Genomic DNA, 14,137 nt, shown 5'->3' with positions numbered 1-14,137 from the left:
TTAATATTGAACAGGCAGAATAATTATTACATTCCACCTTTTCATAGAGGAGAGCAAAGTGACATGCATAATGCTCCAGCCTCAGATTTTCCATGCATCAATAGCTTTGTAACATGTGACATGATCCAAGTGAGCATGATTATGAACGTAAAATAATCTAGGTGTTTCCACAGGTGGGGTGGACTAGAATTTCTTGAGTCCCAGAGGTTTATTGCTATATGTCACTGGCTTTCTACTTTTCATTAATCAGATTTTCACTATCTGATTTATATGATGTCATTTATCATAGTGTGTTTCTCTCCTCCCCCCCCCAAGTAAAGTAAGCAGAAAATTTGTGAAATCCGTAGAAAAGTCAGTCATGAAATTAAAAGCTTATTTGAAACCCTGGGATGCATTAAAATACAGATTGATTTATATCTGTATAAGAAAACAGACATGATTGATCTGTTCCTATGATCTTGAGTAAAAGAGCAAATTTACACTAAATGTTTTGGGCTACTTTTAAGGCACAGCTAGAAATTATTACTTGCATGGTCAGATCTCATATTCTTGGTAGTCAGCTTTTAAAGAAGATACTGTCTATTAAGAGAAAATTGTTGTGTGAACGTTAATAATAATTTTAACATTTGAGATATTTTCTTTGAAACTTTAGAATAAATTATTTGTAATGGAATGTGAAAATGGCTTTAGAAGATTTGGTGGGGGCGAGGAAGAGATGCTCTTCCTTCTGATTTGTGAGAAACAGGCAGAAAAAAGAAACCTAGAAATTATCTGCTGTAATTTATCAGGCAGTATAAAGACACAACCGGAAATTTGTACTTTCGAACTTTCAAGATTGATGTAATTTTTTCTCCCTCCATCATTCAAGGTCATTCTCATATTCTATTACAGTATTGCATATTCTGTGGGTGTAAATTCTCATCTAATGTGAATGTGGGACCCAGAATCTCTGGAAAGGATTTTTGATATTTACCAGACTAAATGTTGGAACAAGTTACTAACAAACAAATAAACTATTCTGATATATTGGAAAAAATTTGGATCAGAATATTGGCTTAATTTTCCAGATGAAAGAGAAATGACTCTGGAGCAAAATGTGTGTTATTTTCCTGTGTCAAAACATTTGAATAGATGTACACATGTTTTAAAAGGTCAGAGGCAGTTACTGTACAAAAATGTGTGGAAGCTTGAAGGAGAAACAAGGGCTAAATATAAAACATATCAACATAGAAGGAGGATAGATGTAAGTCAAGACCCCTTTGAATAGCCCTTCAGTGATAGTTGCTTTGTCATCTTCTTTTATGTAGCCTCTGCATGTAAATTCCTAGTGTAAAGTATAGATTGAAAACTGGTGCTCCAGATATTTAGACTACAGCTTCCATCAGTTACAACAAACTGAGGAATGGTCAGGATTCTTGAAGCTTTAGTCAATAGATTTGGAGGGTCACAAATGGCTGTTCTAGAGAGAAACTACTAGCTCTGCAGAAAAAGCTACACCATACGGCTTTACATCCATATTTCAGGAATGAATATTTAATTTTTTTGGTTGTAAATTGTTTTGATTTCAACTAGGAATGAGTGGGGTGGAACGACAGCAATATGCAGTTTTCTACATTGCTGAGAGTAGATGTGTTGGTAGGTTTAGATACAATTAAATGCTATTTAATGTTGTTTGTACAGTCAACTTTTTGTGGATTTGGATGTGTCTATAATTAACGTATCCATCATAGTTTATTCTATAGCCTTTCTTTTATTTCTTCAGAACCTGATTTGAAAAAACGGATTCGTGTTCATTTACTCAATGCCCATGGTCTAGATGAAGCTGGTATTGATGGGGGTGGAATATTCCGAGAATTTTTGAACGAACTACTTAAATCAGGATTTAACCCTAACCAGGGTTTTTTTAAGACCACTAATGAAGGATTGCTTTATCCAAATCCTGCCGCACAAATGCTTGTTGGAGGTTCTTATGCACGGCACTATTATTTTCTTGGGCGGATGCTTGGAAAGGTAAATAAATGCATGAATATATAAACTACTTGAATGCTGCAAAACATACACAGTGATCAGGTCAAAATTTAGTAGAATAATCTGGGTGGCACAAGTAGGTTTGTATATATTTCTCCTTTTGTTTCAAAAGATATACTTAGATTTTTATATTTATCTGCTGTACTTTATCCCTCCGACAATTATTGTCTCTCAAACTGATTCATAACATTTTGAAGCAAGCACAAGGAGAATGCGAAAGAAACAAATCCATTTTTAGGACTAATTTATATGCTAGCATTTATATCCATTAGTCTAATCTTTCCCTGGTAATTATGCTTTTTAATAGCACCTGGAATGCTGTGTTACTATCCAAGAGACAAATTGATAAAAAGTTGTTGATTCTGTGAAAAATGTTAAAATGGGATAACTTTAGATTGTACAACTTATTTAGCATGTTCAAAGCTGTATCTGTGTCTGATAATCTTGTTAGTGGTTAAAGCATCAGAGTAGAAGCGGAAGAGACCTTGAGTTCTACTCCCTCCTTAGCCACAAAGCCCAGCTGGGAGACCTTGGGGCATTTTTAGTCTCCTTATCTCAAGATTCTATTTATTTTGTTTATTTCTATTTCTCTTGTATTTAGAGCAAAATGGTGTATATCACACACCCACACAAGGATATGAAAGATGACAAAAAGCAATATAGAGAACACCATTTGTAAATCAGAAAAAAGTAACTGCGCTACAGCTTAGCAAAAAAAGTGTATTTTTAAAACCCTTTTTTATATTAACTAAAATAAAAATATGGTTACAAAAATCCATACCTTTATCAGTAAAATTTTGATTTAAAAGTACTTGTTTTAACAGTTCTGGTTACTCTGTTCATTTATTAAAGTTATTAACATCCAAATGAGCAGTGTACAATTTAAAATATTATAGACCTTGCAGGAGAGAACCCATATTGGTCTGTGGTGGCAAAATATAGAAGGTATTTTGTATCACACTTATTCCAACTAATATGTTTTTATTTGTTTTTATATTGTCTATTTTGTGCTTTTATTTGTTTGAATCATATAAGTGTGAGATAGACCTCTATATAAATCAAATAAAAATAGCCATCGTTCTTACATCGGTGAAACTTAAGTACTATTCAGGTACACATTCTCACATCTTTGTAAGTGATTGGGAAAGGTGTAAAATAGAGGGGGGGGGCATCCTCCCATACTTTGTAAATACGTTTATACCAATCAAGGACATTTGCCTAGATGTTATCTTTTTAAACAAAAAAACTGTGTCTGATTGAGATAAACTGAATCACACATTAAACCTTGGCATGAAAAGAACTTCTGATCACTCAGAAGGTAGGAAAGTTTTGCAGTGTGTACTTTGTGTTTATGTAGGGACAGGATGATGGTGTTATCTAATAATTAGCTTTCTCCAAGTGCAGAAACATCTATTAAGTGGCATTCAGTAAGAAGATAAGGCACGGTCTTATTGTTCAATCCATGCATTATTTTTCAGCCCCTGTCCAAATTGAGACTTTAGCTGAATAATTATTCATCCATTTATAAAAATGCTTCCATAGCATCCATTTGCAAGCTATTTCTAAGGTGATTCAATACATTAATAAAAGTCCTTGTGGGAATAAATGGCCCATGTTATAAAAGAAGTGCCAGATTAAAGCATTTGTATAAACGAAAAGAACTGTGTTTATACTACAGTGTCATGGAAGCGGAATATATTAAAATTGAATAATTTATATATATTTTATGTTTAAATAGTCATGGGGAAATTGAGTATCCTTTAAGTAATCACAGTTACGTTAATAAAATTAGGTTGCCATTTTAATCACGTTTTGCATGTTCTTCTTACATTTTGATTGTATTTAGTCTTGACTGCATACAGGTAGTCCTCAACTTAAAACAGTTCATTTAGTGACCTTCGAAGTTACAACAGCACTGAAAAAAGCAACTTATAACTGTTTTTACATTTATGGCTGTTGCAGCATCTCCAAGGTCATGTGATCAAGATTTGGATACTTGGAACTGGCATGTACTAATGACCATTGCAGTGTCCTGAGGTCATGTGATCATTTTTGGGTGACCTTTTGATAAGCAGTCAATGAGGAAGCCAGATTCACTTAACAACCGTATTGCTAACTTAACAGCTGCAGTGATTCACTTCACAACTGTGGCAATAAAGGTTGTAAAATGGAGGAAAACTCACTTAGCAACTGTCTTGTTTAGTAACAGAAATTTTGGGCTCAATTGTCATACGTTGAGGACAACCTCTGCTGTGTATATCTAACTTTATTTGCCATTTTTTTGTGAAAGCATTAGGACTCCCTACAGCTTTTAAGAACTTCCTAATAGGCAAAAACAAACTTCTTACTCTAATACTAATATTTCATAATGGAAATAAAATAAGATCATTTTTTAATATAACTTTCAACTAAGAGGTGAAAAACAGATAATCCAGTGGACGATAGAAATGTTAATATATTTTGAGCAAGTAAATCTTCTGAGCTTGGTCTTTCAGTTGTAAAAGCTGTGCTAACATTCTCACCTAAATTAGATATCAAATAAACTTTTTTAAAGTTCAAAACTCGTAATGCTAAAAAAATACATCTAAAAATGTAACTGTATCTTGTTTCACTTATTTATTAAATAAGTATTTCTGTAATATACATAAATAACTTCAGATTTACAAAACTAATATTCAGAAGGGCAAAAACTCAATGATATGCGACACATTTTAATTAACTCTAATTGAAATTTATTTATTTTTTAAAATTCAACTAATACTTTTCTGGATGGTAGATTCCTTCATATAACCAATTATCTTTTCATTACAAATGACCAAACTTAGTATCAGCATTTGTAAGTATATGTCCAGCATTAAAACACTGCTAAAAGTGTGGTATTTTAACACTAAATCTTTGAGAGTGAAAAGATTCTATTGATTGATTGTGATATTTATTGGGTCATAATGTATTTAAATTTTCTTTAATGCATATGTTAGCGATTGTTTACTGTGATAAAGTGCAGAAAGGTCTCTGTGAGCAATTCTGCATGGAAAGAATTACCTCATGTCAATGGTCACTTCTCAATTAAAAGTTCCATTAGCAGATGATTCCAGCTTCTGGTTTGTGTACTGATTGCATTTTATAGCTCCTAAATCAGGCTGCCTAGACAGGGAATAAATAAACAGTTAAAGTATGTGGTAATGGCATCCTGATCTTTTTTCTTTTTTTCTTTTTGTCTTTGGAAACACCTAGGTCCATTTAAGCCAATTAAGTTCAGAATATTTACTGAAATAAAAAATTGTGGCGTTTGAACTCTTACTGAAAATGAGTACTTTGCTAATTTGAGGATATTGATTCAGCTTGATACCTGTCTTCCCTGTTTAGATTAATGATAGTAACCTTCGCACAGCTTTAAAAAAAATATTTGTTTCACAGAGGTATATATTTATTCTGGTAATTTCCTTTCAAGAACTTCTCTAATTCCGCAAGAGTATAAGAATTATTCTGCAGAGGTTAATTCTAGAATTCTGCTATATCACTCTAGAGTTATTATCAATACACCTGATCATACTGTTGTCTATTAAACAGAGCTGTCCAAAGTTCTAAAATAACATCTATAGGTATTTGCACCTTCTAGTTGTGCATTTGAGAGGAAAATGAGCTGCTGGATTTGAAGTTAGCCTTGCCCAATCTGGCCCTGTATTGGACAATGACTCATTTTCCCTTGCTCGGCTGGAGGCAATAAATGGAGGAAATAGAGATGGCAAAGTAACTAATGCAGGTAGTCCTCAACATAGGACTAAAGGTAAAGATAAGGGTTCCCATTGCACATATGTGCTAGTCGTTCCTGACTCTAGGGGGTAGTGCTCATCTCCATTTCAAAGCCGAAGAGCCAGCACTGTCCGAAGACGTCTCTTTGGTCATGTAGCCGACATGACTAAAAGCCAAAGGTGCATGGAGTGCTGTTACCTTCCCACCAAAGGTGGTCCCTATTTTTCTACTTGCATTTTTTACATGCTTTTGAACTGCTAGGTCTGGCAGAAGCTGGGACAAGTAACAGGAGCTCACCCCATTACGCGGCACTAGGGATTCGAATTGCTGAACTGCTGACATTTCGATCAACAAGTTTAGCATCTTAGCCACTGAGCCACCACGTCCCTTCAATTTAGGACTAGTCAATGACAATTCAAAATTATGACAAACCTTCCCAGAGCTACTTATGATCCACTTTCAGAATTGTGATGGACATACATACACAAGGAAAAATAGATTCAACTAATGATCATGGAGTTGACTTAACGACAGTCATAAAGTGGTCATAACTTGAACCTGGTCACACAATGCCTCAACTTGCAACTGAAATTCCAAACTCAATCCTGGTCATAAGTTGAGGACTACCTGTAGTTGAGGTTTGTTTTGATTATTATGGAACCAATTTTACGATTAGTGTTGAATAATTTTTAGTGTAATGGAAGCAAAATTGGTGAAAAGAGAACAGGTAATCCTCGTTTTACAACAATTTCTTTAGTGACTGAAGTTACAATTGCATTTAAAAAAAGTAATAATGACCATTTTTCACAGTTACAACCATTGCAGCAATCCCATGGTCACGTGATCAAAATCCGGACGCTTGGCACCTGACTCACATTTATGACAGTTGTAGCGATGCAGGTCCAAGTAATCACCTTTTGTGAGCTTCCGACAAGCAAAGTCAATGGGGAAGCCAGATTCACTTAACCGTGTTGCTAATTTAACAAAGTGATTTACTTAACATCCGTGGCAAGAAAGGTCGTAAAATGGAGCAAAACTCACTTAACATCTGAGTCACTCAGCAATAGGAGTTTTGGGCTCAATTGTGATTGTAAGTTGAGGACTCTCTGTAATGTTGCTAATCAGACAAGTAGTCCTTGACTTATGGCCACAATTAAGCCTAAGATTTCAGTTCTAAGCAAGGCAATTGTTAAATAAGTAGCATCTCATTTTACAGTAGTTTTGCCACTGTTGTTAAGTGAATCAGTGCAGTTGTTAAGTGCATTGTGATTGTTCAGCAAATCTGGCTTCCCACATTGAGTGCTTGTCAAAAGCCATCTGGGAAGATCACAAATGGTGATCGCATGACCTCAGGAAAGTGCAACCATCATAAACACATGTCAGTTTTCAAGTGTCTGAATCTTGATCACATGACCATGGGGCTGCTTGAGAACCAGTCATAAGTCATTTTTTTTCTTTTTATTGAAAAAGTTTTGCAATTACATTTTCTCCCCATTTTCCCCCCCTCCCTCCCTAACCTCCCTAACACTCCCCTACCCCCCTGACTTCCTCAGAATATAATCCAGATCAAAATCCCCTTTTTATAAAACTTGAACCCATCCACGCCCTATATATTTCACATCTTCACAAAATTCTATTATTCTATCCCTATATAATACTTTCAATTAAAAGCTATCTGGTATTTCCTAGTTTGATATTTATTCTGCACATAGTCTATCCACTTTTTCCACTCCCATAGATAAGTCTCTTGTGAACGATCTTTTAAGTATGCTGAAATCTTCGCCATCTCTGCAAAACTGGCCATCTTCAAAGTCCATTCTTCAATAGTAGGCATAGCTTCATTTTTCCAATATTGACCTATCAATAATCTCGCTGCTGTTATCATATACAATATCAACTTTGTTTCACCCAATGTAAAGTCCTTGACTATACCCAACAAAAACAATTGTGGAGAAAACTGAATTTTTTTTCTTCAGAACATTCTGCATAGCCCACCAAATTTTTATCCAAAAGGCCTTCACTTTCTTACAAGTCCACCACATATGATAATATGTGGCGTCTAAGCAATCACATCTCCAACATTTTGGTTGAACATTAGGGTACATGCATGACAGTTTCTTAGGATCTAAATGCCATCTATAAAACATTTTATAAAAATTTTCCCTCAAATTCTGCGACTGAGTAAATTTAACATTCTGAACCCATATTCTTTCCCATGTTTCCAACATCACTGGTTCTGCAAAATTTTGTGCCCACTTTACCATACAGTCTTTAACCAATTCAGTTTCTGAATCCCTTTCTAACAAAACATTATATACCCTTTTAATATGCATTGGACCTTTCTCTTTTATATGTCTAACCAATTCCTCCTCATGCATCATTATACCAGTTTTTTGGTCCTCTTTGCACCTCAGTTGAAGTTGATTATACTGTAACCAAGTTAAATTAGTTCCTTCTTCCAACAGTGTTTCTAAAGTCTTCAGTTGCCATCTGCCCGCATCTGCAAAAAGAACTTCTTTGTATAACAACCCCCCGAGTGACATTATATTTGTATTCCACATGATATGACCAAGATCCAACCACAACGGTATTTTATAATCCCATTTAAATTGGTGCTTCTTCCAAACTCTCATCAGGGAATCTCTAAGTATATGGCTTTTGAATATTTTGTCCACTTTATTCTCATAAAATAAATAAGCATGCCAACCAAATTCAAGATCAAAACTTTCTATATTCAATATTCCAGTCTTTTCCCTTCCAAACCAATCACTTGCTTGCGTCAAAGCTGCTGCTTCATAATATAATTGTAGGTTTGGAAGTTTAAGGCCTCCCCTTTCTGGAACATCTTGCATAATTTTCAGTTTCACTCTCGGTTTTTTCTCATTCCAGACAAACTTATTCAGTCCTCTTTGCCATTCTTTCAATTGTTTATCACTTTTAAGCACCGGAATCATTTGAAACAAAAAAAGAAATCTTGGCAAAATGTTCATCATAACTGCTGCTATTCTTCCAAGTAAAGACAGCTGCAGTTTTTTCCAAGTCTCCATATCTTTCTGTACGTCTCGCCACAACACCTCATAATTATTTTGAAACAATTTCATATTTAATTCTGCAACCTGAACTCCTAGATATTTGACCTTTGGTACTATCTCAAAACCTGCCTTGCTTTCAAGTTCGTGTTTTCGATCTTGTGTCATATTTTTAACTATCATCTTAGTTTTTTTCTGGTTCAATCTAAATCCTGATACTGTACCATAATCTTTTATAATGTCTTTCATCTGGATTATTGATTCCATCGGCTGTGTTAGGGTAACAACCAGATCATCTGCAAATGCCCTTATTCTGTAATCCTCTTGCCTTATCACTATTCCTTTCAAGGTGCTCGAGTCCCGTATTGTATTCAAGAAGACTTCTAATGTTAAAATAAATAACAATGGGGATAATGGACAACCTTGTCTTGTTCCTTTTTCAATATTGAAATCTGTTGTCAAACTTCCATTAATAATAATCTGTGCCTTTTGTTCTTGATAAATTGCTGAAACCGCCTGTATGAATTGATCCCCAAAGTCCATCTTTTTTAAAGTCTTTAATAGAACATTCCAATCCACTCTATCAAAGGCCTTCTCCGCATCCAAGAAGACCAGCACTGCAGGGATCTGTTTATTCTTCTCAAGATATTCCAATAAATCTATAACTTGCCTTACATTGTCCTTCATGTATCTGCCTTCTATAAATCCCACTTGGTCACAATGAATCACCTCTTGAATAACTGGCATCAACCTGTTGGCTAATACTTTTGCAAATATTTTATAGTCGTTATTCAGAAGAGATATTGGTCTAAAATTCTCAGGTTTTTTAGGACCTATTTGCTCTTTTGGTATCAATGAAATGTAAGCTGTTTTCCATGATGGGGGTATTTTACCCCCTTGTTGTATACTACAAAATAAATCTTTAAGATGCTCAATCATTTCTGCTTGTAAAGTTTTATAGTACACCGCAGTTAAACCATCCGTCCCAGGAGCTTTAGCTGTTTTCAGTTGTTTAATTGCGGCAATAATCTTGGCTGTTATAGGATAATTCATTCTCTCCTTTTGTTGATTGGTAATTTTTGTAACTCTTTTATTTTCTAGATATTTTTCTATAAGTCCATTCTGTGTATCATCTTTGGCATATAATTTAGTATAATAATCTACAAAAACTTCTTTAATTAATTTTTGTTGAGAAATTTCCTTCCCTCCAATATCAATACTATCAATAATCCGTGTACTCTGCTTCTTCCTTAGTGTATAAGCCAACCATCTGCCCGGTTTGTTAGCATTGCAAAATGTGTTATGTTTCGCAAATTGTAAATTTGTTGCTGTTTGTTCCGCCATAAGCATTTGAAATTGATCTTTCAAAAGTTTTATAGCTCCTCGTATTCTTTCATCTGTTGGATTTTTTATAAGTAACTGTTCTTTATTCTTTATTTCTACTTCGATTTCAGATCTTTTCTTTTGTCTATTCAATTTGTGTTTAGAGTTCATATGGATGAGTACCCCTGTCATATACGCTTTACTCGCATCCCACACGATTTCAATAGGGGTACCCTTATTCAAATTCATTTCAAAAAATTCTTTCATCTGCTTTTTGTGTTCTATTATATTTTTTTCATATCTAAACAGATTTTCATTTAATCTCCATGATCTTCTCTCACTCTTTCCCATCTCAATTTCTATCCATACCGGGCTATGGTCAGTTAAAGTCCTTGGAAAAATCTTTGTTCTTTTTGTTTTTACAAGTAAATCGGTTGATAGTAAAATAAAATCAATCCTAGAGAAAGATCTATGTCTATCTGAAAAGAAAGTAAAGTCCAATTCTTTTGGATTATGTATTCTCCAAATATCTTTTAATTCCAAATCTTCTTTCATATCAAAAAAAGTCTGTGGTAGTTTAATCCTTGACTTCGCCGAACTCTTTTTATCTATTTTTGAATCAATTACTCCATTCCAATCTCCCATGATTAAAATAGATCTATAGTCCCATTGCAATATTTTAGAATGCAAAGTTTTGTAAAAATTATCCTGTTGTTGATTAGGAGCATAAATTCCAATCACTAAAGTTGGACTACTTGCTGTGTGCAGTTCAATTGCTATAAACCTACCACCTTCATCTGCTTCTATAATTTTAGCTGACAGTCTTTTATTTATATAAATAACCACACCATTCTTTTTTTCCAGACTTGAGGCTATAAAATGTATTCCTAATCTTGAATTTATCAGATATTTTTGATCTTGTGTTCTAACATGAGTTTCTTGTAAACAGATTATATCATTATTAAATTGTCTCAGGTATGTAAATAATTTCTTCCTTTTCTGTGGTGAGTTCAGTCCATTCACATTCCAAGATAAAATCTTAATCGTCATGTACACTTTTTTGAAGCGACGATCAAAATTGCCGAAGATCTTCCGAATCGGTAGTCTTCGGCTTTGCTCCCCCCATGGCTTCACATTCTTGTATATTGCTCTTGGCTCCTTTCTTATATTGTTGTGGCTTGGGCCTTTCCTGTTGTTGTTTTTCTTTGAGTTGCTTTGAAATTGCTCGAGTTACACGCTGATCTTTAGCTTCAGCCATCCGGGCTAGGTCCAAAGCCACATCTCTTGTAGTCTTAGGTGGGTCAATCACAATTTTCGAAGGAGGGTCTAGCAGGGGCTCCTCCAGAAAACCTCCTATAGCTCCCTGCATTTCCATTACCTCTGGCTCCACCTGCTTAAACTGCTCTTCCATCTCTTTCTGGAGTTGCTTCTCCTTGTCACTCTCCTTTATCTCCAACACAGTAGATGTACGTGGGGATGGTGAACTCCTTTTAAAAACATTAGAGTAAAAATCTTCCGACTTCTCAACAGTGTTTAATCGATATCTTTCTCCATTATACCTCAGGATTATACCAGTTGGAGCATCCCACCGAAATGGAATTTGTTGTTTTTTTAATTCATTGACCAAAAATCCAAAATCCTTTCTGTCTTTTAACATCTTAGGTGGTAGTTCTTTATAAACTCCAATCTCCTTTCCCTCCACTTGGACAGTAGAGAGAAATGACTTTTGCAAGATATCATTTCTCATTCTTCTGTCTGTAAAGTATATTACCACATCTCTAGGCAGTTGTCTTTGTCTGGCCACCCACGAATTCACTCTGTAAATTTTATCAATTTTGCAAAAAATCTCTTCAGGGCTAATCTTTAAGAACACAGCAAGAGCATCAGAACAAATCTGTCTCATTCAAATCATTCAAAGACAAATCTTGTCTATCATTCTCTCTTATGCCTCTCAGCCTTATGGCAAATTCCATTGACCTGAACTGCATCATTGTAATTTCATTTTCAAATCTCTGCATTTTATTGTCAGCATCAAAAATTTTATAGTCAGTCTCCTTCATTTTGACATCCATTTCTAATTTAAATTCTTCCACCTTAGCATCCGTTTTAATAATTGCTTCTGATAATCCAGTCACCACTGTCATTAATTTTTTAGTCACCTTATCATACTTTTCTTGCACCACCTCTTTAATTTTTTAATCTGCTGCTTAATTTCCTTTTGTGATTCTTTAAATTTTTCATCCAAAACCTGGGTAATGAAATCCTTTAAGCTTTCAAGATCAATCTCTTTTTTCTGGCTCTGCTGGCTGGGAGGCTGCTGTTCAGGCTTACGTGTGGGGGATCCCCCCCCTGCTGCCTTCCCTTCCTGTTTGGTCTGCTTAGAAGCCATCCTGCCACGTAATCTGGCTTTTCCAAAAAAAGAAATCCTTTTTCCCTTTCCTCCACCACAAAGTCCTCTAAAAAATTCCCCCAGGTTTAATCAGAATAAGGGTGAAATTGAAGCAAAATCAGACTTATTTTAAAGAGAGTTTTCTTTTCTCTTCCTCCACTTGTTACAGACAATGCAACTTTGTAACTAGTTGAAATCCACTCTCGCTTTCAGCTCGTTAACGCTGAAGCCGGGCGCCATTTTCAAGAGACTTTCATTCATTCACTCTTCCGTTTTAGAATAAATCACAGGGCTAGTAATACTTGCAGTTTTTAAGGTTCAAGTTGTTCTTCCACCCTGGTAGTTTGAATTGCTTTGTTTTCAGTAAAAAGAGGTTGCTCCTGGCGCCTTGTTCTGCACTAGGCAGACTTGTCCCACGCTGTCCGGAGTCTCGGTGAGCTGAAAGGGAGCCGCGCCTGTTTCCTCCCCAGAAGCAAACAATAGCTATCTGGGGGCTCACAAGGGCTCAACCTGCTTCTCACCCACTCTCTTCCAATAATCCTGCAGGATTCTGGAACTTCCGAGCCATTTCTCTTGATCGAAGTGGCTCTAACAGGCAGTGGGGCTGGCGGTCCAAAAACGGGACCGTCTTTTGGCGTCAGGAAGCAAACCGGAAGTCCTTAAGTCATTTTTTTTCAATGCCATTGTAACTTTAGTCACTAAATGAATAGTTGCAAGGCAAAGCAAGGACTACCATATACAGGTAGTCCTCTATTTATTACCACAATTTAGCCCAAAATTTATGTTGCTATGTAAAGAATTTATTAAGTGAGTTTTGCCCCATTTTATGACTTTTCTTGCTATATTTGTTAAATGAAGCACTGCAATTGTTAGCAACAGAGTTGTGAAGTCAATCTGGTTTCCCCATTGATTTTGCTTGTCAGAAGGTCGCAAAAGGGGATCACATGAACCTGGGACACTGTAATGGTCATAAATATGAACCAGTTGCCAAGCATCCCAATGTAAATCACATGACCGTGGCAATGCTACAACCGTCATAAGTATGGAAAACGATCATAAGTTAACTTTTTTCAGTGCCATTACAATTGAATTAAATGAACTCTTCTAAATCGAGGACTACCTGAATATTTCATAAGAGAAATATCAGGTTATTCTTATTTTCTGTTTATATGTCAAATAATTTTTATTTTATGTAAGGCAACAAACCCTTTCCCCCTTCGTGCTAGAAATCAGCAAGGTAGAACAGAGCAAATTAGATTTGGTTTTTTCCCCCTTAATTGACGGTTTTATTGATGATTTTTGTTTTGAAAATGGTAACAGTTAAATTGAGCTTAGTGTGAGCAAGGGACACTGTTGCTCAGTGGCTAAGATCAGGGGTGAAATGCTCCTGGTTTGGACCGGATTGCCCGATCCGGTAGCGATGGCGGTGGGTGGTTTAGAGAACTGGTAGCAAAAATCACTGCCGCCTTGGTGGGAAGGTAACAGCGTTCCGTGCGCCTTTGGCGTTTAGTCATGCTGGCCACATGACCACAGAGATGTCTTTGGACAGCGCTGGCTCTTTGGCTTTGAAACGGAGATGAGCACCACCCCCTAGAGTTGGGAACAACTAGCACGC

At 35.7% G+C, this 14,137-nt stretch overlaps 1 protein-coding gene across 3 annotated transcripts in view; it reads left to right on the top strand.

The window, feature by feature from the left end:
• The window catches only part of UBE3C (ubiquitin protein ligase E3C), a 73,930-nt gene that overhangs the window by 39,387 nt on the left and 20,406 nt on the right, over positions 1–14,137 (top strand). For all 3 annotated transcript variants that reach the window (XM_034401681.3, XM_034401680.3, XM_087893059.1), the window contains exon 18: positions 1,763–2,010. In XM_034401681.3, the coding sequence (XP_034257572.1) occupies positions 1,763–2,010 (248 nt within the window). The remainder of the gene's footprint in view (positions 1–1,762; positions 2,011–14,137) is intronic.

This window comes from Pantherophis guttatus, chromosome 4, assembly GCF_059756535.1.
Source record: "Pantherophis guttatus breed Tessera chromosome 4, ASM5975653v1, whole genome shotgun sequence".
Taxonomy (NCBI): domain Eukaryota; kingdom Metazoa; phylum Chordata; class Lepidosauria; order Squamata; family Colubridae; genus Pantherophis; species Pantherophis guttatus.
Note: the sequence above shows the minus strand (reverse complement) of the source record. Positions and strands in the feature narration are given on the sequence as shown.